This window comes from Camelus bactrianus, chromosome 16 (assembly GCF_048773025.1).
Source record: "Camelus bactrianus isolate YW-2024 breed Bactrian camel chromosome 16, ASM4877302v1, whole genome shotgun sequence".
NCBI classification, from domain to species: Eukaryota; Metazoa; Chordata; class Mammalia; order Artiodactyla; family Camelidae; genus Camelus; species Camelus bactrianus.
The window spans coordinates 30,089,850-30,116,392 of NC_133554.1; the positions used below are offsets into that span (position 1 = coordinate 30,089,850).

General features: G+C 39.5%; 1 protein-coding gene across 1 annotated transcript; it reads right to left on the reverse strand.

Moving 5' to 3' along the window:
• Window positions 1–879: 879 nt before the first annotated feature.
• LOC141573536 (uncharacterized) lies at window positions 880–24,005 on the reverse strand. Its single transcript, XM_074341904.1, is given in 5 exon segments — window positions 880–9,862; window positions 10,327–10,656; window positions 13,803–14,035; window positions 23,383–23,437; window positions 23,439–24,005. Coding segments are annotated over 4 exon segments (912 nt in total). The 5' UTR covers window positions 23,739–24,005; the 3' UTR covers window positions 880–9,862; window positions 10,327–10,332.
• Between the last annotated feature and the right edge of the window lie 2,538 nt (window positions 24,006–26,543).

Consider the following 26,543-nt stretch of genomic DNA (forward strand, 5'->3'; position numbering starts at 1 on the left):
TTTAGGTCTTCTGCCCATTTTGGATTGGGTTGTTTATTTTTTTCTTATTGAGTCGTATGAGCTACTTATATATTCTGGAGATCAAGCCTTTGTCGGTCTCATTTGCAAAAATTTTCTCCCATTCCGTAGGTTTTCTTCTTGTTTTATTTCTGGTTTCCTTTGCTGTGCAGAAGCTTGTAAGTTTCATTAGGTCCCATTTGTTTATTCTTGCTTTTATTTCTTCTAGGAGAAAATTTTTGAAATGTGTGTCAGATAATGTTTTGCCTATGTTTTCTTCTAGGAGGTTTATTGTATCTTGTCTTACGTTTAAGTCTTTGATCCATTTTGAGTTGATTTTTGTATATGGTGTAAGGGAGTGTTCTAGCTTCATTGTTTTACATGCTGCTGTCCAGGTTTCCCAACACCATTTACTAAAAAGACTGTCTTTTTTCCAATGTATATTCTTGCCTCCTTTGTCAAAGATGAGTTGACCAAAAGTTTGTGGGTTCATTTCTGGGCTCTCTATTCTGTTCCATTGGTCTATATGTCTGTTTTGGTACCAATACCATGCTGTCTTGATGACTGTAGCTCTATAGTATTGCCTGAAGTCTGGGAGAGTTATTCCTCCAGCCTCTTTCTTTCTCTTCAGTAATGCTTTGGCAATTCTAGGTCTTTGATGGTACATATGAATTTTATTATGATTTTTTCTAGTTCTGTGAAATATGTCCTGGGTAATTGGATAGGGATTGCATTAAATCTGTAGATTGCCTTGGGCAGTGTGACCATTTTAACAATATTGATTCTTCCAATCCAAGAGCATGGAATATCTTTCCATTTTTTAAAGTCTTCTTTAATTTCCTTCATCAATGGTTTATAGTTTTCTGTGTATAATTCTTTCACCTCCTTGGTTAGATTTATTCCCAGATATTTTATTACTTTGGGTGCTATTTTAAAGGGGATTGTTTCTTTACTTTCTTCTTCTGTTGATTTATCGTTAGTGTAAAGAAATGCAACTGATTTTTGAACGTTAATTTTGTAACCTGCTACCTTGCTGAATTCTTCAATCAGCTTTAGTAGCTTTTGTGTGGACCTTTTAGGGTTTTCTATATATAGTAACATGTCATCAGCATATAATGACACTTTTACCTCTTCTTTTCCAATTTGGATCCCTTTTATTTCTCTCTCTTGCCTGACTGCTGTGGCTAGGACATCCAGGACTATGTTGAATAGGAGTGGTGATAGTGGGCATCCTTGTCTTGTCCCAGATTTTAGTGGGAAGCTTTTCAGTTTTTCACTGTTGAGTACTATGCTGGCTGTAGGTTTGTCATATATAGCTTTTATTATGTTGAGATATGTTCCCTCTATACCCACTTTGGCGAGAGTTTTTATCATAAATGGGTGTTGAATTTTATCAAATGCTTTTTCTGCATCGATTGAGATGATCATGTGGTTTTTGTCCTTTCTCTTGTTGATGTGATGTATTACACTGATTGATTTGCGTATGTTGAACCAGCCTTGTGTCCCTGGGATGAACCCCACTTGGTCATGATGTATAATCTTTTTTATGTGTTGTTGGATTCTATTTGCTAAAATTTTGGTGAGGATTTTGGCGTCTATGTTCATCAGTGATATTGGCCTATAATTCTCTTTTTTTGTAGTGTCTTTGCCTGGTTTTGGTATCAGGGTGATGGTGGCTTCATAGAATGAGTTTGGGAGTATTCCCTCCTTTTCAATCGTCTGGAAGAGTTTGAGAAGGACTGGTATGAGTTCTTCGTTATATGTTTGGTAGAATTCCCCGGTGAAGCCGTCCGGTCCTGGACTTTTATTTGTAGGGAGGTTTTTAATTGCTATTTCTATTTCCTTTCTAGTGATCGGATTGTTCAAGTGTTCAGATTCTTCTTGATTCAGTTTTGGTGGACAGTATGTTTCCAGAAACTTGTCCATCTCCTCTAGGTTATCCAGTTTGGTTCCATATAGTTTTTCATAATATTCTCGTATGATATTCTGTATTTCTATTTTGTTTGTTGTAATTTCTCCATTTTCCTTTCTTATTTTGCTAATTTGTGCTCTCTCTTTTTTCTTCTTTGTGAGTTTGCCCACAGGTTTGTCGATTTTATTTACTTTTTCAAAAAACCAGCTTTTGGTTTGGTTGATTTTTTTCTATGGTCTTGTTAATCTCTATTGTATTTAATTCCTCTCTGATCTTTATTATTTCCTTCCTTCTGCTGCTTTTTGGGGCTTTTTATTCTTCTTTTTCTAATTCATTCAGGTGGTGGGTTAAATTGTTTATTTGAGATGGTTCTTCTTTTTTGAGGAAGGCCTGTATCGCTATAAACTTCCCTCTTAGCACTGCCTTTGCTGTGTCCCATAGGTTTTGAGTGGTTGTGCTTTCATTGTCATTTGTCTCAAGGTATTTTTTAATTTCAGCTTTGATTTCCTCATTGATCCATTGTTTTTTCAATAACATATTGTTTAATCTCCATGCTTTCCTTTTTTTCTCCTTTGTTTCTCTGTTGTTGATAGATTATAAGATATTATTTATTAAGCAAGTTATAGTTTAAGGGATCTAACCGATGACCACCCTTGGTTTCAAACGGAATTTGGGAGAAGAGATCAGATCCCAAAAGACTGCAGCCTGCATCCAACTCACTAGGAATCCTTGTTTCTTTCTTTCTGTCTCTTTTTGCCTCTCCAATTTCTAATGACACTCAACCCAAACTATCACTAGTGGCCAGAAAGCCCAACTTTTTGACAAGGTCAGTGAAGACTAAGGGGTGTTTTAAATCAAATCCTGTTATTTCCCTGATAATGTATTACTCCACCAGAGGAATAAATGTAAGCGGCCTGTTTTACATGTGTCTCAAAGCATCAGAAAAAGATTTGACACCACTGAACTGAACTATCAGGAAAGAGGGGGAAGGAAGAGGATGTCACTCAAGGCAAAGAGGTGCAGCTTCCATGGAAGCACCAGGTGCACCTTTCTTAGGACAGATCTGTACAAAGGAAGTTAATATTTACCAGTTTAGAGCAAAGAGAAGAAGGAGGAAGAGGCAATTCAGGCATTAAACAGAATGAAGATTCAATAATTTGAAATACAGAAAATGCTACAAATGCTGTTACAGACAACAACAACAACAATAATATACTGTTGTGCAATGGACACTGTAAGTTATTAAGGGTCAGTGAACAAAAACAGCTCTTCTAATTCAAATCCTGGTGCATAGATTGCAAACACTGGGACAGTCACCAGTTCCTGCGAGTCTGTTTCTTATTTCAGTCAGCTCAGATTGTACAAAAATTCTCTATGATGCGGATGCCCACCTATCTCTTTATGTCTCAGATTCCCCACAATTTTTCAGATTTTCAAATATCATCAACAAAGGTTTAGTGTCCTCACTTGGAAGGTATATTAGTATTTGAGAAGTATTTTGGCTAAGGTCAGTAAACTCGAACTCATTTAGAGAAACTAAATGTTCTGCACACTGTCCACACCCATTTAGAGCTATTAATCCCTCTTTTCAATTTTCTTTCTTCGCAATTCTGTTCAAATATTATCCTTTACATATGTAATACTGAGTAATACTGAGATGTCCTCTTTTCTTAAGTCATGGTCATAATTCTACCAATGGATCTTAAGTGAAATCTTATTCTTCTTGTAAGTCATCTATTTGGTGGGGGAAAATACTTTTTTGAGGAGGGGGGTCTTACTTAGTTGTTTGCTCTGTATATTAGGTATATTTATACTTTGCTGTATTTATTACTATTGGGCAGTTAAACAGGAATGCTTAGAGAGAACTGGGTTAACTTTGCTGGAAATCAGTCCTAAGTGGTACAAGATTACTTGAAGTTTGTTCCTTTCCATCTTAATCTTTGCTGCAAGCAAGAATCTGAATGAGGCTAAAGAACTTGTTTTTTTTTTTTTTTTTTTTTTTTAATTATACTCTTATCTTGGATAAGGAATGTTTTGTTTAGGAGGATCTGAAGGCTTTCTGGCCAGGGACAGTTACAACCACTGTGAACACAGGTATAACAAAGGAGAGGCCAAGCTTGCATGCTTTCCTTATCAAGTTTACAACTACCTATACAATTTAGACTTTTTGGGGGGGGGGCGATTTATGGTTTGGGCATGGAGAAAGAGTCTGATAATGGCCCATGTTGGTGCTGTAAATCAATGACCTTCAAAAAAGAAGTTCTGGGGAGAGATAACACAGGATTGTACCCCTCCTATCAAGGCCTCTAATTGAGAGATTTCCCTGGTGTCAGGAGAGGTTGAGTAGAGCTTGTTGTGTCAGTTTTGAGACTGGGCAGGAATTGCCAGGGCCTTGTTTCCATTAACATTTGTACATAGGCACATTTTAAAAATATATTCTTTAGATCTTCCCATAAATTCTAGGTAATAGGGTGGCTGGAGGGAGAAAAAGAGAGTGACCCAAGTTGTGGGTTGGATTTATGGGTCTGGGGGAACTGGCAGAAGTCAAGGAGCAGTGCAGCCTTGAGCAGCTCATACAAAGGACTGGAGATTTGAGGAACTAAAGGTCTAAGAAAAGGGAGAGGAGTGGACTGATGGCATAAATACCAGATCTCAAGGGATTTGAGGATCCAAGGTAAAAGGTCTATGTCTCAATCATGACATCCATTATGAAACATGCCCATGTTTGCAACTGTGTCAGGTTGATAAACTGAGCCTTTTAAAATTCCACTTAATTTAGTCCTTCCTTATGAATGAATTATTGGGAGTTCAGCTTCATAATAAAAAGAACCAAAATCCCAATAATTAGCCTTTTAACCAGAAGCCCCCCCCACCGCCCCGCAAGTGTTGCCTGCATCTAATGGAGTGGGTAGGTGGAGAACTACTACATGGGAATGAAAGGACAATTCTGATCCAAACCTGCAACTGATCACAGACACAAACACATAAAACCTGGCTCAGTTATTCTGTCCTATGTTGCAGACACCATCAGATGATCCTCATAGTCCAAATAAGAGTATCAATATGCATGCTGGTCACAGGATACGTGGGGAGATTGGAAGTGCTTCGTAAACATGTAAAATGCTTTCTTAAGGGGAATATTGAAAGGACTCAGGGCTCATATCAGTCAGAAGGGGGGAGGTAATTTGGTTTGTTTGTTTGTTTATTTATTTACTTTTTAATGGAAGTACTGAGGATGAAACCCAGGACCTGATGCATGCTAAGCTTGTGTTCTACCACTGAGCTATACCCTCCCCACAAGAGGTTTTAAGATGAGTTGAGATTATTAGGAGATTAAACAGGAAGGCCCTATTGTAGTTAGAAAGATTATTCAAAGTTAGAGTAAAAGGTAGGAAAAAGGATATCAGAATAATGAAGCAACCAGGGAAAACATTGTTCTGTACAAATGTTGAGCAATTGCAATTACTTGGGCCTGAACAATCAGCCTTGAGGATTTGGTTTTTAAAGATGTATTAGATTAAAGGACTGACCTAGAATCTCTTTGGGAACGTAGATCTTGTCATTGTTTGCCAAGATCTCTAAGCTGGAGTTACAAAAAGAAACTGAAATGTTGCAAACATCTCTTTGATCAATCACAACCAACAATTCTTAATAGTCTAAATTTCTCTAGTTGTAGAATACCCCTTATTTTCCCAGATTAATATCTATATTTGTTTACTGAAGTGGGAATTATTACAATTTTACTTTTGATTCTTAATCTTGTATTTTCTAAGTAAGTTACCTCCGAGCCTGTAAAATTCCTATTTCTTTTGTGATTAATTTGACTTTGAAATAGCTTCTTTTGTTGTCATTTCTAAAACTTGTCTCATTTTCCTTAAATGAAATGAAGTCTGTTGCAGAGTTTGGGCCTGGAGTCTAACAGCTATTCTGTTTCAAGTGCGTACACAAGAAAAATCCCAAGGTGCACTTTCTGAACCATGTAGATTGAGCGAGAACCATGGAGAGATTCCATGGAGACAGTTTCCAGTGATGAAAGCGCTAAGTGCCCCCCAACCGCCCCCCAGCTTTGAATGAAGGAAACAAAAACTGAGAATGGTTTTCTGAAATTAACCCCTGTTCTTTCCCTAACAATATTACATTACACTAGAGCGCCTAACCTAGGGATAGCCTTTCAAGTTCCATCCCAATCTTAAGAAGAGTAAATTAACTATAGTGTAATCACTAGAGTAACTCACAGGAGGGAGGGAAGGAATGTGATGGGTGTGTCACTCAAAACAAGCAGGAGATGTTAGATTATAACCTGCTAAACAAAGACACACAAAAATCAGAGTCAGCGCAATATTCTGATGTTAACTCCACATCACTAAGGATTCTTTTCCTCCTTTTTTTTTTAATACTTAGAAAAGAAGAGAAATGTAAATAAACCCTAAGTTACTGAGAAATACAATTAGAACTATTATAAATAGCCAGAATGAGCCAAAACATACATTTAATCATGGATGCTCACAACGCAGTGTGTGAGTGCAGATGCGTGACAAGTGGGGACCACAGTGAGACGCCACCCAAGACTCAGGATCTACATTAAAAAGGCACAAAGCGAATTATGTAATGTCGCCTTAAGGAGAAGGATATCTTTAAAGTCTGAGGAGTTGATTCGGAACTGATTAAAGATATATGAAATGTGAAACTTACCTGAGGGTGTTGGTGAACCCCAGAGTCTCAGAGTTAAGACAAGAGAATGTTGGCAGTGACCACTCGGGCACTGCTAGGGAGGGTGGACGGTGAGTTGTGGGATTGTGAGTTTTCAAGTTTCACTGGTGAGACCTGCTATAAAATGAATGCGTCAAATGCCATCTGACGTTGAGTTCCTTTAACTTCCTTTGCGGACTCCTTGCTCATGTGGTGGTTGAGAAGATCCTGTTGCAGTTAATTCTCCTGTAAGGTCATAAATCAGCATCCTTGCTTTATGGGCTTGGCTAACTGAGTCTGTTCCAAGAGGTGGCTTCATGCTTGTTTACAAGGCACGTAAGTATGTATGTAAACAAAATCGAATCTCCCATAGTCTGCAGGCTCAAGGCTAGTCTCTGATGACTTTATTAAGACCCTGATTGCCTTTTGGGAAACAGCCTCCCTACCACTCCAAGGGAATGACTGTTATCATGGCAGTGTGTATATTTTCATTCAAGCATTATGTATTTAAATGCTTATGAACTTCACAGACAAAGACAAGTATCATCTGATATTACTTACATGTGTAATCTAAAAAAAAATGACACAAATGAACTTATTAACAAACTGAAAATAGGCTCACAGACATAGAAAACTCAGTTACCAAAGGAGAAAGGGTTGGTGGAGGGTAGGGAGGGATAAATTAGGAGTTTGGGATTAACATATACACACTACTATATATAAAATAAACCTTTAATGAAAAAGAATATGAAAACAAATATATGTGCATATATGCATGACTGGGACATTGTGCTGTACGCCAGGAATTGACACACTGTAACTGATGGTACTTCAATTAAAAAAAATAGATGAATTACAAAGACCTCCTGTAGCGCACAGGGAGCTATATTCAATATCTTGTAATAACCTATAATGGACAATACTCTGAAAAAAATATATACATACATGTATGTGTATAACTGAATCAATTTGCTGTACACCTGAAACTAACACAGTATGGTAAATCAACTATACTTCAATAAAAATAAATAGAGGATTTGTGAATGTAAAGAACATACACATACATTGAAAAGACATGTCTAATATCCCCATCAATGAGACATACCAACTTATAAAACAAATAATGGGAATTATTTTTTAATAATTTTAATACTTATGAACTTCAGAGAATGATAACATGTTAGCAACCAATCAATCAAATGAGGCTGCGGCAAGGCAGAGAGTGTTTAAAGACCTCACTCAATCTTGATAAACTACCTGCCAAGTGGTTGTGAGTTCCCATGCTTGAATATCTAGTAATCAAGGGTTGGGTCTCTTTTACCCTTGGGAAGCTCTTTTAAAGAGTTTCTCCACATTTCAGGTTACACTCGCTCTATACATCCTGAACTTCTCCTCCATCAGAAGCATCCCTGACTGTACAATTAGAATGGCATTTCTGAGTACTTTCCTACCCTTATTAGCTCTGCCCTTTATTTCAGTGACCTGAAATCACATTCCTTTTCCTCTAAACATGGCAATTATCTTTATGCTCTGTAGAACATAGTTCTAGTCAAGCCAGCAATTTCTGTGACTGGGTTTCACAAAGTTTAAGATAGTCTGACTGTAGCAAGTTTATCATCATTAACTTTGCTTACCAGGGCCACCTCATTGTTAAAATCAAGTTCAGAGTGGTTTACCTGCATGCTTAAGAACTTTCTACTGTGTCTTAGTTACACTGAGAATCCCCCTGCAACATGCAGAGATTTGGGTGTCCCTTCATCCCTTTTCCTTGTACATGTGCCCGTTCTGTGATTTGCATTTTCAACACACCATCAATTCTCTGTGTCTGGTCAGGAAGTCTGTAAAGCATGCCCACATAATGAGAGCTCACCTATACACCCGTCCTTTTGTGTTCATCCTTATGTTCTCCATTGCAGAAGATAGGAGAGGTTGGGCCATGGGGACTGAAATCAGATAGATGAGTATTTACATCATGCGTGTTCTGTTGCCTATTAACTGCAGGCTTTTGAGAACATTACTTAATATATTCCAACCAGTCAGTGTTCATTGTTTTTATGTATACCTTGCTGGGGAATTTCTGTACCCAAATTCTTCTTTCAACATCACTCTTGCTATTTTTACATAGTAAGTTGGTTCATGGGATCAATATGAGGTTTTTTTTTTTTCCCCTTTCTTCCCCTCCCTGTTGTGTCAGCCAGATACAATCCTGCCTGCATACAGCCCTCCTGAACCATTTTTCCATATCATTAGTGATCATTAGTGATATAAGTTCATTACCCCTACTTCAGGTGTATAAATTTCATCTCCTGTTTGCATCCCACTTAGTAAAATAAAGATGGGGAACTTGAATGTCTTGTCCACAGGCACAGTACTCAGTAAGTACTCGATAAATCTTGTTGAAGTAAGCGACACTTTAATTTCCAGATGTAACTCTTACTTCTTTCGCCTCTGCAAAGTCCCTACTATTGAAAGGAGAGTGAGATAAACTGTGTTAAAGCACCAAGTAATCTGTTTTCGCATTCAAGGCTTCACAGACCGAGGTTCTCTCCCCAGTCTGGTGGGAGCAGGGGGCGTCGGGCACACGTGAGTGTGGTGCAAACAGCCTAGGGTTTGAAGCCACATAAACTGTTGGCTAGTGGTGCAACTTTAAGCAGGTTAGTTCATCTTCCTTAGCCTCTGTCTCCTCATCTGTTAAATGGGGATAATAAACCTTTTTCTTACGGTTAGATTGTGAATTAGAAATGATGAGAAAATATCAAGCCTAGTACTTGTAGTAACGCAGTAAACGGTAATAGTCCCTTAGTTTATCCCTCCCCATCATGAAGCAAATCAGAGAACCTGGCAGCCTCTTCACAGAATCCCTCTGCCCTGTGAGGTCTTCTAGGACCTAAAACAAGAAGATGGCTCTGGTCATAAAATACCCTTTTCGTCCCACAGCCAGTATCATGTCTTTTTCCAGCAAATATCTAGATCTCCTCTTTTTCTTCAGTTCTTCTTCAGAAAATATGGTTCCTACTTTGGAGGACTAGACTCATACCTATTACACCCACCACAGCTTCTCAGAGTGCTGGTTTCTTTTCTTTATCAAATTCTTCTGTTTCCCTCAGGATGATGTTTTAGAGAGATGTGGATGGCTCCAAAGTAAAATTTCCACGGTACAGTTAGCTCAGTGCCCAGTTCTATGTCCATGCTTAATTTACTGTGACGTGGTCATTTTGGTTCTGTCAGTTTTGGGGTCATTGTCAGGCTCAGAACAGAAAATACCTGTGAAATAAAATATGAATGAGAGGATTTACGAGAAAATGTTGCACAAAAAGTCAAATCACAATATAGGCTGGAAGACAGCAAAGGCTTCAACAGGATGGAATCAGAGAAGCTTCCTCATAGCTTGGAAGACAATACAGGGTCATCATAAAGAGGAGGAAGTGAAACAGAAGAATCATGAGTCCACTACAAAAGAAATGATTATAAAGAAATAGTAAACATGGAAGGAACCTAAGAAAACTATCACAATGATTTGTGCTTTAGGTTACTTAGGAAAAATGGTGATCATTTTTGCAAGGCTGATGCAATGACTGTAGGTCAAGGAGCCCTAAGATCTGCAGGTATCACAGAGATTGGCTGCAAATAAAATGAAGAAAATAAAACTGAAGTCAACTGCATGTCACTACACCATCTCACAGTGCCTCTTATTCAATATGACTAATAGAAAGATAGTGGCAGCCCACCAGACGCTAGTGAAGCCGGGTGATGGAGCTGGTGGCAGTAACTGGAGATCTCACAAGTTGGATGGCAGAAGGTTGGTCTGTGTCACATGATTCCATGGTGGGAGGATCAGCAGGAGGACAGTTGGCAGCAGCCGACACACAGCAAGGCTGGGAGCAGCTGGATCTGCAGCTCTGGGCCAGGCACCCAGGCAGGCAGCAGCACGTGGGGTGGTACCAGGTTTGGTGGCAGTACACGGGCGCACAGCTAGCTGGCTGGCAGCAAGGCTGGCAGCAGCTGGACTGGCTGCAGGTTTGTCCACAGCTACTGGACCCACAGCAGGTGGGCTGGCAACAAGGAGAACAGCACGGTCATGGTGTCAGTGGTGGAGGGCGGGCTCCTGTTAATGTTGAGTTTTCCAGAATCTCATGTCTCCTTCTGTTCTGGAGTTTTTATACAGGGGCGCCCCAAAGTTGAGACCAACGAGCAGGACTTCCTTGTCCTTCATAGTCATGGTGAAATTGTAAAAGAGGACATTGTTCTCTAAATGCAATGACTCTTCAGAAAAAAGTGTTTAATGTGTTTCTTAATTGACAGTAATCCTTAGAAACTTTTTCAGAAAAAGGAAGGCAGTCACATCAGCACCAATTTTGCTTTGATCATAGACTATAAACTAGTCACATGATACACTTTCTGATGGCCCTATGAGTGTCAGTACAGTCATCTCACAGAATCCCTCCTCAATTTTATTCCTTTGGTTGTACATAGATTAGAAAGTATACTTGGGGGGAGGGACACGATGCTGATCTCTTCACAGTGACAAAATGAAGCCATGCCTGAGTCCAAGTGTGTTTCCACAAAGCCTGATCCAAGACTTAGGCATCCCTCTGTAGCAACCAGCCCGCCCTGGGTAGCCCAGTCCTATCAGACACTTGAATAGAGGATTTTTGGCACAATGGCTTTCCAATGGCAAAGCAGAACCAAAGCAGGTGGGCAGAGGTAGAAGTAGTGCACTGGGGCTGAGGAAGCATCAGTTTATGTCCTGGGGTGACCAGCTGTACCAACTGAGGGATTCTCAGGAGGTGAGTTTTCACATATAATTGGAGGCAGTTCCAAGCAAATCGAGATGAGCTGGTGACTGTAACTACAGTCATGTTTTTACCCAGAGTCAATCAATTACCTCTCATCACTGAGTGCACTTTTTTTGGTTACTTAGTTTTTTTTTCTTTCATGAAACTAGACTAGATGAGATGATACCTGAGGTATCTATGAGTTCTAATATGTTCAAAACATTTTTGTGGTTGACATTGCATAACTGCTCTGGAAAGCAGTTTGGTAGTTCCTCTAAATGTGAAACAGTTACCATATGATCTAGCAACTCCACTCCTAGGTATCTACCCAAGAGAAATGAAAACATACACCCGCACAAAAACTTGTATGTGAATGTTCACTGCAATACTATTCATAATAGCCAAGAAGTGGAAACAATCTTGTGTCAGTTTCCCAAGGCTGCAGAAACAAATCACCACAAACTGGGTGGCTTAAAATAACAGAATTTTACTCTCTCACAGTTCTGAAAGCCAGTAATCTGAAATCAAAGTTCTGGTAGGACTGTGCTCCCTCTGAAGTTTCTAGGGGAGATTCCTTCCTTGCCTCTTCCAGCTTTTGGTGGCTTCTGGGGTTCCTTGGCTGGCTGTGGCTGCATCAATCCAATCTCTGCCTGATCTTTACATGTCTCCTCCTTTCTCTCTCCTCTATGTGCCTCTTATAAGAACTTTGGTCCTTGGATTTAGGGCCCACTAGGATGTTCTCATCTTGAGATCCCTAACTTAAGTGCATCTGCAAAGAACCTTTTTCCGAATAAGGTCACATTCATAAGTTTCAGGGCTCTTAAGGGATGGACATATATTTTGGTGGCCACCACTCAATGCACTGCAAAACCAAAGGTTTATCAACTGATGAATAAACAAAGTACGGTCCATCCATACAATGGAATATTATTTGGTGATAAAAATACTGACATATGCTACAGCATGGATGAAACCTGAAAACATTATACTAAGGGAAGAAGCCAGAAAAAAGCCCACTATTGTGCAATTCCATTTATATGAAATGTCCAGAATAGGGAAATCAACAGAAACAGAAAGTAGATCAGTGGTTGACTAGGGTTGTTGGAGCTGTAGGTGGAATGGGGAGTAATGGGTATGGGGTTTCTTTATGGCATAATGAAAATCGTCTAAAATTTTTATTACGGTAATAATTGCCCAGCTCAGTGAATATACTAAAAACCACTGAACTGTGCACTTTAAACAGCTGAATTGTATAGTCTGTGAATTATATCTCCATGAAGCTGTTCAAAATGAGGAATTAAAAAAATGAATAATGAACTGAAATGTATCAAGTATGCTTAAAAATTATGTCTGCATCTTTCACTTTTTTTTTCAGGAACTTTGTACCCTTAGTTTTATTAAACATGATTTAATGAACAAACTGGTTCAATGTTTTAAAGAGCCAATGATTATTCTGAGTTCCACATATATTGAAATATAAACTTACAAATTCAGATATATCTTGGCCATCAACCTATCTAACCCAATTGCCTCAATTTGTTAAAAAAAAAAAAAGTAAGTACAAGTTGGAATATCTCACCTGAGATTAGTGGCCCAGATAGAAAATAATGTTGGAAGATTAATAGATTGATGCTGTCTGAAAACCAGTGCCCTACTTCTGCCTCTATTCTCCTAATTTGGTGCTGATTTGCATCTGAAAAACTTTGTGCCAATCATCTTCCATGTAAATGTCGCTGATAAAACTGGGATTCTGAGTCAGTTGCCACAAACATAGATAAATGTGTTAGTCTTGAATCAGACTTTGTGGGAGATCAGACTTAGATTCAAGCAGGGCTTCCTTCATCACAGAATGCATCTGCATCCTGACCCTCTAAATGCCCTTCCTGATCTAAGTACAGTCAAAGGAGCAAAGCTGAGAGGGCAGAATTGTTCTCACCTTCTCAGAGACAGCAGGAGGAGCTATCACATGAGCAGATGATGTCCATGACCAGAAATGTTACTGGTGATGATTCCTGACTGTTTCATTTCTGGAAAATGTTCTTAAGTTGTAGTCACAATTAAGAAAATGATCAAACATTAATTTACAGAGGTATCTCTATAAAATGCAAAGAGAACAACTTCCTCCATAACAATTACCCAGTGACTCCAAAAACAACGTAAACAACAACCAGGAAAGTCCTGCTTATTGGTCCCAACACTGGGGGTCCAGTGTATAAAAGCCCCAGAACAGAAGGAGTGATCAGAATCTGAGAAACTCACCACTCAACAGGAGTTCCAACTTCCACCACTGACACCATGACCCATTCATGCTGCTCCCCTTGCCGCCAGCCCACCTGCTGTGAGTCCAGCTGCTGCCAGCCTTGCTGCCCCCAAACTTGCTATGAAGCTACTCAGACCACCTGCTGCAGGACCACCTGCCGCAAACCTACTTGTGTGACCACCTGCTGCCAGCCCACCTGCTGTGAGTCCAGCAGCTGTGGACAAACCTGCTGCCAGCCCACCTGTGTAACCAGCTGTTGCAGCCCTTCCTGCTGCCAGTCCACTTGCTGTGAGTCTAGCAGCTGCGGACAAAACTGCGGTGGGTCCAGCTGCTGCCAGCCAGCCAGCTGTGCACCCGTGTACTGCCACCGAACCTGGTACCAGCCCACGTGCTGCTGCCTGCCTGGGTGCCTGGCCCAGAGCTGTGGATCCAGCTGCTGCCAGCCTTGCTGCCGCCCTGTCTGCTGTCAGACCACCTGCTGCCGCCCTAGCTGTGTGTCCAGCTGCTGCCAGCCCTCCTGCTGATCACCTCGCCAAGAGCCATCCCCTGCATCCAACACAATCTGTCAACTGAGTTGCCATTTTGGGGGCAAATTCACTTCCTAGGTTTGCCAATTATCAGCATGCTCTCCCAGAACTTCTGTTACTCTTCTGCTTGTTTAAAGCATGTGAATCAGCTTGTTGGAGTGCAGAGGACTTCCCCCAATTCTCTTGCTCTCGTGTAGGTGGATGATGGGCCAGCTTTGTGCATCCTTGATATGGAGTTTGTCTGGGCTTTGACTCTGAAGTCAGGTCCACCCAGTCCCTCTGAGTGACTAAGGAAAACTAATTCTGGTAACTTTTTCATAGGTTTCTGCAACTGATCAATGTTATTCATAATCATATTTTCTTTATCAATGTACTCGTGGCTCTCACACCTTTCTTTTTTCTTTTATGATCACTTTGAGTTGTCTTCCTGGATACAGGAGTCTTCCCTATGTGTCTCTCAATAAATTCCGTATCATAATTTATCCCATATTGTGTTTGATTTATTGCACAGCATTCCTGATATAGGAATTTTAACCTGCTTTACACACTGTCTGCATTATCCATTCTGAGCATCATAATAGCCCTCCGACCCAATTATCTCCATTTTCAGAAGAAAAACATTTCATTGTGTAATGTCATGTAGCTAATCATAAACAGACTCATCCAGGATGAGGTCTTTCCTTGCTCAAAGGCACCACATTTGCATCTCAAGGAAATAGATGTCTGAGCCTCCGGTGACTATGCCCTCAGCAAGCTGTGGTTGCTGTCCTTGCTTGTGTGGTCATCCCTGGGCATGGACACAGCATGAGATACTCCAGGGAAATTCTGCATTCAGATGTATTTCCCTCTGCCCTCTACCTTCATGATAACTATCCCTCACTAAGTAATAGTAAGCTTTCTTGCCTGCTGATCTACTGACACGAGGAGCCCTAAACGACCAGAGGACATTTGTAAAATTAGGTTGTATCCCCTGACAGAAATGTGACTTCCATAGGATTAAAACCTTCAACCCAGGAGAGTCTAAATCCATGGAGATGGGAAGCACAGATTCCTGAGTATGTTACTGAGAATTAAAGTGAAGGGTTTCACTCCCGCATCCACCCATCACTTTCTGACACTACGTATACTACTTTTATGCACCTGTACGGTGCCACCTGTATGTGAACCACTTAGTGCCCACTGCATCAAGATACATACAACATGCAGAAGACAACCTATCAATCTCACAGGTTGTCACTCTAAGTAGGTTTCTCGGCTGCACATGTAGAAGACATTCCAATTTTCCATGAGGTGAGCCATTTCTCTGCCATGTGATGTGGAGCAGAGCAAGCAGATCTCATGGACTTCTGCCTGTTGTTTGACCTTGTTCACCATACAGCGGGTCCCTTGGTCCAAACTCATGATGATGATACTCTAAGTGGCTGTAATAGCACTGAGACAAGGAAGACAAATCCATACACAAAACACGCAATCGTAGTAGGGAAGAACTTGTGCCTTCTCTATGTAGACGGGGTCTCATGCAGAAAACTTGTCTTCGAGTGGGATGGTTCGGTGTCATGAGTGACATTACCAGTTAGGGCTCAACAACTTTCTTTGCTTCTGACTAACAGCACATACAGCAGAGGCAACCATGGTGAGAGGGACCCTGAGCTGTGGGGTCCACACAACCCTCTGCCTCTGCCACCATGGCTACTCTGTTGATGCTCTCCTGTGTAGATACCAGTGCACCTGAGGACAGAGGTGGGATGAGTTCTCCCGCAGTCGTGTTGTCTGGTGCCTCCTAAGTGGTGGGCACTGTCTGGTGGGCACCGACATGGGACACAAGGAGGAAATACTTTCTGCCCACACACCCATCTCCACCTAAGTGATTCTTCTCCAGATCTCCTTATCTTCCAATCATGCTTCTCCAGGGCTCAGTCCGATCAGTCAATCTTTCAGCACTTGCAAACAGTCAATGGATATCATTTCCCATGACCCTTCTTTCTCCCACCCCACAAAATTGTGACCATGTGTACTGCTCACAGTTTTTAAAATTGGGATAGCTCCTTTTTCTACTACCTTTTGAGCCCAGAAACTGTTGGTCTGTTGTAGTAAACATTCTATCTGGCATAAAGTGCAGCAACACGGATGGACTTGGAAGGCATTACGCTCAGTGAAATAATTCAAAGATAAATACCATATGATGTCACTTACGTGGTATCTCTAAAATACAACAAACTAGTGATTAAAACAAACAAGAAGAAGATTCACAGATGTAGAGGACAAGTGAATGGTTATCAGTTGGGGGGAGGGGCAACATGGGGGTAGGAGAGAAAAAAGGATTATTATGAGATTATATAAAATCATCTGTGTGAAACTTTTGAAAATTATAAAGCACCATAGAATTTGAAGAATTTCACTCAATAAAAATAAATCAATTAGAAAGCATTCTATCGGGCATAAAAGTTGCTGTTGGGGTTATCGACCAGTGACGTTTAATGTATTTCATGTTTATATAGTATAATCACATATGTTTTTTGCAGGAATCAAATGGAATTGTGCTGAGAATGATCACCAAGTATTCTATAGTCATTGAGATTGGCACTAAAGTCTGCTGTTGTCCCACATGGGTTGTAGCTTTTTATAAGTACTTTGGTTTGGATATTTCTGATTTGTAAATTTGAGGCTCACTTTTGTGAAGTTGGGCATACAGAGGTACATAAAAGACAAAATCTTAGATTGCCAAGGAGATGAAAGGGAAAAGGAACAATTCTCTACTAAAAGTAAGGGTGACAAACAGATTTGTTCCTGTGATATCACTTGATAATATATGAAAACACTAATCTGAAAAGATATGTGCACCCTTTTGTTCATGGTGGCATTCTTTACACTAGCCAAGAAACAACCTAAGTGCCCAACTATGATTGAATGGATAAAGAAGAAGACGTGGTTCACTCACACGCACACGCGCGCGCGCGCGCACACACACAGTGGAATACTATTCAGTCATAACAAAAGATGAAATCCTGCCATTTGCACCAACATGTATTGGCGGTATTTTGAGGGTATTTTCCTATGTGAAATAAATCAGACGGGGAGAGTCAAATTTTGTATGACTTCACTGATATGTGGAATACAACAAGCTATAATAAACATAAAGAAAGAAAGAGGTAAGTAAATACATAAGTAAATAAAAACATAAATAAGTGAACCAACCAAATCAAACAAACACAAACAGGTAGATACAGAGAAGAAAGTAGTGGTTATCAGAGGTGGGGGGCGGTAGGGAGACGGCAAAGTGGGTAAACGGGATTAACTTCATGTTGATGGAAACTAAATTTTTGGTGGTGAGCACATTGGAGGTATGCAGAAGGAGAACTATAATGTTGTACACACGAAAAGAAGAAAAGAATTGTGGCCCTTTCATGAAGGAATCTGCCTTTAGGCTGGCTCACCCAGTGAAAAAGAGAAAAAAGAGAAAGAAAACACCTCCAGGTTACACCATGGGTGGGCACCGTATGTGAGACAGTAGTCGGAAAATAAAGAAATGTTTAAAGGATGATGACACAATACACATGGGAAACAGTTCATGGAGTGACTTAAATATATTCCCCCAATCAACAGGTAGCGGCTGGCAGACCCGGAATGTGAATAGTCTTCCATACGATTTTATTTCCCATAACAGGATTCTTCCACCATAGATAATTTATGGTTGAAGATAACATCTGAGGTGAACAGATGCATGATCTATGAGGGAGCTTATACGGAAAATGGATAATGCAAACTAGAATCATCTTACAACACTGGCACAGACCCAAGTAGTAAAAATGATAAGACATGTCCATACATTTCAAGAATATTTCATCCCACTAAATCAGAATCTGGTAACATCTAGAACATTTAGAGAAACCACTCTGAATTTATTTTAATGATTAAGATCTGGTTAACCTTGCCAGGGGCCGTGGGGAAAACGAGCATCTTAGAGTTCATGCAGTTGACAGGGAAATGCTGTGCACAGTCAGAAGTGCATCCTATGAGGTGGGAAAACACTGGCCAGGATTAGAGTGAAAGGAGTATGATGTTGCAGCATGGGATATCAGGAAACAGGTTTATAATGAGAGGAAGAATTGCTCAGCAATGCTATTCTGACCATCTAACCATAAATGATCCCACTGAGCAAAAGACACAGGAGACCCAGGATGGACAGATGTTAACTTCATCAATCCTTATTCATGGGAGATGCCTGAAAATGAAATAAGCTGCCATGGAGGTAGGAAGTCACATCACTGGAGGTATCCAAGCAGTTGGCAGATGGAATATTGTATCTTTGATTGGCAGCCTCTGTGAGTGAAATCTACCAGGGGCTTCTAAGGATCCCTTCCACTATTTTTTTAAACATTTTTTTTTATTGAGTTACAGTCATTTTACAATGTTGTGTCAAATTCCAGTGTAGAGCACAATTTTTCAGTTATACGTGAACAGACATACATTCATTGTCACATTTTTTTTTTGCTGTGAGTTACACCAAGATCTTGTATATATTCCCCTGTGCTATATAGCATAATCTTGTTTATCTATTCTGCATATGCCTGTCAGTATCTACAACTTTTGAGCTCCCAGTTAGTCCCTTCCCACCCCCCACGCCCTTGGTAACCACAAGTTTGTATTGTATGTCTATGTTTCTGTTTCTGTTTTGTATTTATGGTTTTTTTTGTTTGTTTTTAGATTCCACACATAAATGATCTCATATGGTATTTTCTTTCTCTTTGTGGCTTACTTCACTTAGAATGACATTCTCCGGGAACATCCATGTTGCTGCAAATGGCATTATGTTATCAGTTTTTATGGCGGATTAGTATTCTATTGTCTAAATATACCACATCTTCTTTATCTAGTCATCTGTTGATGGACACTTAGGCTGTTTCCATGTCTTGGCTATTGTAAAGAATGCTGCTATGAACACTGGGGTGAAGGTGTCTTTTTGAAGTAGGGTTCCCTCTGGATATATGCCCAGGAGTGGGATTACTGGGTCATATGGTAAGTCTATTCCTAGTCTTTTGAGGAATCTCCATACTGTTTTCCATAGTGGATGCACCAAACTGCATTCCCACGAGCAGTGTAGGAGGGTTCCCCTTTCTCCACAGCCTCTCCAGCATTGGTCATTTGTGGACTTTTGAATGATGACCATTCTGACTGGTGTGAGGTGATAGCTCATTGTAGTTTTGATTTGCATTTCTCTGACAATTAGTGATATTGAGCATTTTTTCATTTGTATATTGATCATTTGTATTTCTTCCTTGGAGAATTGCTTGTTTAGGTCTTCTGCCCATTTTTGGATTGGGTTGTTTGTTTTTTTCTTATTGAGTCATATGAGCTGCTTATATATTCTGGACATCAAGCCTTTGTCGGTCTCATTTGCAAAAATTTTCTCCCATTCTGGAGGTTGTCGTTTTGTTTTACTTCTTGTTTCCTTTGCTGTGCAGAAGCTAGTAAGTTTAATTAGGTCCCATTTGTTTATTCTTGCTTTTATTTCTATTGTGTGGGTAAGCTGCCCTAGGAGAACATTTTTGAGATGTATGTCAGATAATGTTTTGCCTATGTTTTCTTCTAGGAGGTTTATTGTATCTTGTCTTATGTTTAAGTCTTTGACCCATTTTGAGTTGATTTTTGTATATGGTGTAAGGGAGTGTTCTAGCTTCATTGTTTTACATGCTGCTGTCCAGTTTTCCCAACACCATTTACTAAAAAGACTGTCTTTATTCCATTGTATATTCTTGCCTCCTTTGTTGAAGATTAGTTGGCCAAAAGTTTGTGAGTTCATTTCTGGGCTCTCTATTCTGTTCCATTGGTCTATATGTCTGTTTTTGTACCAATACCATGCTGTCTTGATGATTGTAGCTCTGTAGTATTGTCTGAAGTCTGGGAGAGTTATTCCTCCAGCCTCTTTCTTTTTCTCAAGTAATGCTTTGGCAATTCTTGGCCTTTTGTGGTTCCATATAAATTTTATTATGATTTGTTCTAGTTCTGTGAAATATGTCCTGGGTAATTGGATAGAGATTGCATTAAATCTGTAGATTGCCTTGGGCATTGTGACCATTTTAACAATATTGATTCTTCCAATCCAGGAGCATGGGATATGTTTGCATTTTTTAAAGTCTTCTTTAATTTCCTTCATCAGTGGTTTATAGTTTTCCATGTATAAGTCTTTCATCTCCTTGGTTAGATTTATTCCTAGGTATTTTATTACTTTGGGTGCTATTTTAAGGGAGATTGTTTCTTTACTTTCTTTTTCTGTTGATTCATCATTAGTGTAAAGAAATGCAACTGATTTTTGAACGTTAATCTTGTAACCTACTGCCTTGCTGAATTCTTCGATCAGCTCTAGTAGTTTTTGCGTGGACCTTTTAGGATTTTCTATATATAGTATCATGTCATCTGCATATAGTGACACTTTTACCTCTTCTTTTCCAATTTGGATGCCTTTTATTTCTCTCTCTTGCCTGATTGCTGTGGCTAGGACTTCCAAGACTATGTTGAATAGGAGTGGTGATAGTGGGCATCCTTGTCTTGTCCCAGATTTTAGTGGGAAGCTTTTCAGTTTTTCACCGTTGAGTACTATGCTGGCTATTCGTTTGTCATATATAGCTTTTATTATGCTGAGATATGTTCCCTTTATACCTGCTTTGGTGTGAGTTTTTACCATAAATGGGTGTTGAATTTTATCAAATGCTTTTTCTGCATCCGTTGAGTTGATCATGTGGTTTTTGTCCTTTTTCTTGTTGATGTGATGTATTACACTGATTGATTTGCGTATGTTGAACCACCCTTGTGTCCCTGGATGAACACCCCTTGATCATGAGGTATAATCATTTTTATGTGCTGTTGGATTCTATTTGCTAATATTTTGGTAAGATTTTTGCATCTATGTTCATCAGTGATATTGGTCTGTAATTCTCTTTTTTGGTGGTGTCTTTGCCTGGTTTTGGTATCAGGGTGATGGTGGCTTCACAGAATGTATTTGGGAATAGTCCCTCCTTTTTGATCTTGTGGAAGAGTTTGTGAAGGACTGGTATGAGTTCTTCTTTGCATGTTTGGTAGAATTCCCCGGTGAAGCCGTCCGGTCCTGGACTTCTATTTTTAGGGAGGTTTTTTTTTTTTTTTTTTTATTGCTAATTCGATTTCCCTTCCACTATTGAATCACTGTGAGGTCCCTAAGTCCTCAGTGTTGTTCAAGCACTAAGGCTGATTGACTGCTGACATTGCTGTAATTCGCTCAAGTCCACAATCATTGAAAGGCATGACATTAAAAACAATAATACATGGTACCATGAAATTATATTATCCATTACCTAGGCAAAAAGAGCTCTTTCCCAGAAAGGTTTTTAAGTTGACCTTCAATATTTTGACAAATCTATGAGGGCCTGAACTTGATTCTTGCAGATTCAGAAATCTACGCTTATTTCACTCTTATTTACATACAAAGGATGTCCACTTGTTGGGGCATAACAGTTTATCCATCATCGTAAACTGATATGCCAATTTTTTAATCACAATCATAACTGCAATAAATATAGTTTTTATAGGCTTTTTACTTATAGGCTTTTTTTTTTTTTACCAGTTTTCCATGCATGAATATCTAAAGGAGAGATCAGTAGCAATCAGAAGATTATTTTGTGAGCAAAGAATTAGAAGAAGTATTTGGAATGATGAAAATTTGAGTGGCATCTTGCATTTATGTCAAACACGTGGTCTTTCCCAAGGGACTGGAAGACTCAGGCGCAGTGTCCCTCTCCCCTGTGCACTTCTTGGCTGTGCACTGCCAACTTTTGCACGTGAGCCTCTCCTAACTCTGAACTTCCATGGTTGACTATCCCACCTGCATTTAAGAAACATGCATTCATTTTTCAAATCCTCCTCCAGGCTAGAGGAAATTCTGCTTGTCTTGACAAAGCCCTTTTTCTATAAAATACCTTTGCAAAAATTGATTTTGCTCCTATTTATGTCCTTTAAGTTCCACTTTATAGACGGGCAATGCCATCAACTGTAGTTGGTATGACTGGTCACGTAAAATTAAAAAAAAAATCTATTGAGTAACTACTAGATATAGTAAGGGAGTTTGGTAACAAGATCAGCATACATAAATTAATTGCTTTTATATATGTCAGGAACAGCGAAAGAATAAAAAATTTAAACTATAGCCTATAATAGCATACAAAATAAAATACCTAGAAATAAATTTAATAGCAGTGGGAAAGACCTCTACAGAGAACAGTATAAACACTTTGGCCACACACTTCTACGAATAATTCTACTCATGGAATTTAATCCAACAGAGATGTTCATATATGTTTAACAGGACAATTTTTATTAGTCCCAGATGGCAAACAGCCCACATGTATATCAACAGTATACAAATAAAATACATCATATTCATTCAGTGAAGATCATACAGAGAGGGGGATGAATGTCCTATGGATAATTACATGGATGATTCTCACAATATAATTTCTCTTCCTATTGAGAGAGATAATTTGAAACGAAAGGGGTTAAGTTCTATTTCTTAACCTGGTAATAGGGACATGGGTGTGTTCACTTTGAGATAATCTATGAAGTTGGTCATTTTCTCACGTGAGAAGGGAAGAGAATTTGTGGGGGACCGTATGAATTCAGAAGGAACAACGCACGTGACATGCACCTGTGCGTAAATCCTTACAGCAGGAAAGCTGTCCAATAACCCAAAGACACAACATGGGATGAAAAGTGGAAGAGGATTTATTTAGAAATGTGGGTAAGATTCCCTGCTTCTAGGGAGACACCTCAAAGTGATCATGAAAAGAAGAAAGCAGGGTACAAGAACCATGAATACATTGAACAAGAAATGTGATTATGAAGAGTATTATGAAGATACGTAGCAGAAACTGAAGGAAAAGTCATGAGGATTTTTTTCCCCTACGTTACATGTGGAGAGAAGGTAAAGATCATGATTTCAGAGTCAAAGCAGAGACCAACACTCCCCGTGGAGGATGCAGGAAGCCAGCACAGGACCACACACATAGGAAGAGAATCAGGAGGAAGTCTTCCACACTCCATCAGGCTGATTCACAAGCTTTTAAACAGGCAGATGAGTAACAAAAATGTGGTGGTAGAATGCTGGCTTTCAGCAATGTTTGGAAGTGACATTTGTTCTAGAATGCCAAATCTAGAATGCCATGTGAGATGGTGGTTCTTGGAGAGGTGATCAGCAGCAGGAGGGCTGGCAGCAGCTGGACACACAGCTAGGGCGGCAGCAGGTGGATCTGACAGCAGACAGGGCGACAGCAGGTGGTCTGACGGCAGACAGGGCGGCAGCAAGGCTGGCAGTAGCTGGACCCGCTGCAGGTTTGTCCACAGCTGCTGGACTCACAGCAGGTGGGCTGCCAGCAGGTGGTCACACAGGTAGGTTTGCGGCAGATGGTCCTGCAGTAGGTGGCTTGAGTAGTTTGATAGCAAGTTTGGGGGCAGCAGGGCTGGCAGCAGCTGGACTCACAGCATGTGGGCTGGCTGCATGTGGTCCTGCAGCAGGTGGGCTGGGAGCAAGGAGAGCAACACAAGTGGGACATGGTGTCAGTGGTGGAGGCTGGAATCCTGTTCAGAGGTGAGTTTTCCAGAATCTGGTGACTCCTTCTTTTCTAGAGTTTTTATACATGGGGTCCCCACAGTTGTGACAAATGAGCAGTATTTTCCTTATTTTTGTTCACATTTTTTCCATGGTCACTGGGGGAATTGTAAAAGAAGAAGTTTTCCCCTAGACACTATGAATCTTTAAAAAATAATCTTCTAATGTGTTTCTTAATTGAGAATAATTCACAGAAACTTTTTCTGATGAAAGGAAGTAGTCATATCATCAGTCTCATTCCTGCTTTGATTACTATTTGATCATGTGACATAGTTCCCACTTACTTGGGGAGGGTCAGAGCAGTTATCACTCCCCAGTTTTTCCTTTTGGATATATGTAGATTGGGGAGTGTTCCTGGGGAGGAGCATGCAGCCTGTATCTTTACAATGACTAGAGACCAAATGCGTTTTCCCACATAGGCCTGATTCAAGAGTATTTCAAATATCACTTTGCAGCAACCCACACCATTTGTATATGCCAGTTCTACGAAAGACACTTGGGTAGAGGACGTTTGGCGATCTTTCAGATGGGAAAGGTGAACTGAAGTAGGTGGATAAAAGCAGAAGCAGTACACTGGGATTAGGAAGCATAAATCAGTTTACCTCCTGGAGTGACCAATAGTCCTAGCCAGGATGGGAGATTTTCACATAGGCCTGTGGGCATTTCCAAGCAAATCAAGATGAGTTGGTGACTCTCGTTAAGTCTTTACCAGCAGAGTCAGTGACTTGAAATCACTGACTGCACTTTTCCTGTTTTCTTTCTTACTTTTTTGGTATTATATGAATTAGACTAAATAGGGGATACCTAAGGTATATGTGAGTTCTAACATGTTCAAAACATTTTTGTGATTAAATTTCATTTAAAAAGTGCTCAGATTTAAAGTTTACAACTTGTTAAAATTTATTCATTTTAAATTGGATGGAGTATCACAAAATGAACAACCCATGTTGCTATTAGTGAGTTAAGAAATTTTTAGTTCAGTTCTGCTTTAGAACTGAACGACCCTCTCGAATTATACCCCTCATTCATTCCCAAAGTAAGTGATCATTCCTTTGACTTGTAGCACTGTTTGTTAGTTAGTTAGTTGGTTTTGGATGTTTTAGACTTTGTACAAGTGGCATATTATGGAATTGACCTCTTGTATACATTCTGATTGTGAGATTTATCCGGGTAGTTCATTCATTCTTGTTACTGTATAATCTTCCACTGAATAAATTGACATAATTTATTTTCTCACCCTACTGTTGATATATATGTAGGTTATTTGAAGTTTGGCACTATTGGAAATATTAAAATATTAAAATAGTTTTACTATGTATGTTTCTGTACTTGTCTTTTGATAAATACGTATGTATATTATATAAATAAAATATTTATTTATTTACACATTTGAATGTATACATTCAGTTCATACAATGGAAAGATATTCTGTGCTCATGAATTGGAAGAATTAATATTGTTGAAATGTCCATATTACCCAAGGCAATCTACTGATTGAATATAATCCCTATTAAAATTTCAATGTAGTTTTTACAGGAATAGGAAAAATAATCCTAAAATTTGTATGGAACCAGAAAAGACCTCAAAGCCTAAAACAATCTTGAAAATGAAAAATTGGAGGCATCATGTTCACTGATCCCAAACTATATTACAAAGCTCTAGTAAACAGAACAGTACGATATGGGTATAAAAAAGACACATAGATCAATGGAACAGATGCCCAGAAATAATCCACACACATATGGACAGTTAATTTACAATGAAAGAGCCCAAGTTACAAAGTGAGGAAAGAACAGTCTTTCCAATAAATGGCGTTGGAAAACCTGGGCAGTCACATGCCAAAGAATGAAACTGGACCACAGTCTTATAGGATACACAAAAATTAACTCCAAATGGACTAAAAACTTGGCTGCAAGACCTGAAACCATAAAACTCCTAGAAGAAAACTTAGATGGTAAACTCCTTGACATAGGTCTTGGCAATGAGTTTTGGGATTTGACAGTAGAAGGAAAGGCAACAAATAATCAAGTGAGACTGTATCAAACCAGAAAGCTTCTGGACAGTAAAGGGAACAATCAGCAAAATGAAAAGGCATCCTACTGAATGAGAGAAAATATTTGCAAACCACGCATCTGATAAGGCATTAATATTAAAATTATACAAAGAACTCACAAGACTCAATAGGACAAAAACCCAAACAATCATTAAAAAGGGGGAAGAATTAAGGAAAAGACATCTTTCCATAGAAGGCATAGATGAACAATAGGTTCGTGAAAAGGTGCCCAACATCACTAACCATCAGGGAAATGCAAATCAAAACCACAATGCCGTATTAACTCACATCAGTTTAGAAAGACAATTGTTTAAAAGATATGAAATAACAAGTGTTGGTGAGGATGTGGGGAAAAAGGAAACTTGTGCGTTGCTGGTGGGGATGTAAATTGATATAACCATCATGGAAAACATTATGGATGTTTCTCAAAAATTAAAGGCAGAACTACCACATGATCCAACAATTCCACTTCTGGGTATTTATCTGAGGAAAACAAAAACTCAGCAAGATATATATGCACCCACATGTTCATTGCAGCATTATTTATAATAGCCAAGATATGGAAAGTGCCTAAGTGTCAGTCGATGGAAAAATAGATGAAGAAAATGTGGTTTATACTACACAATAAAATATTATTCAGCCATTAAAAAGAAGGAAATCTTCCCATTTGTGATGACATGAATGGACCTTGTGGCT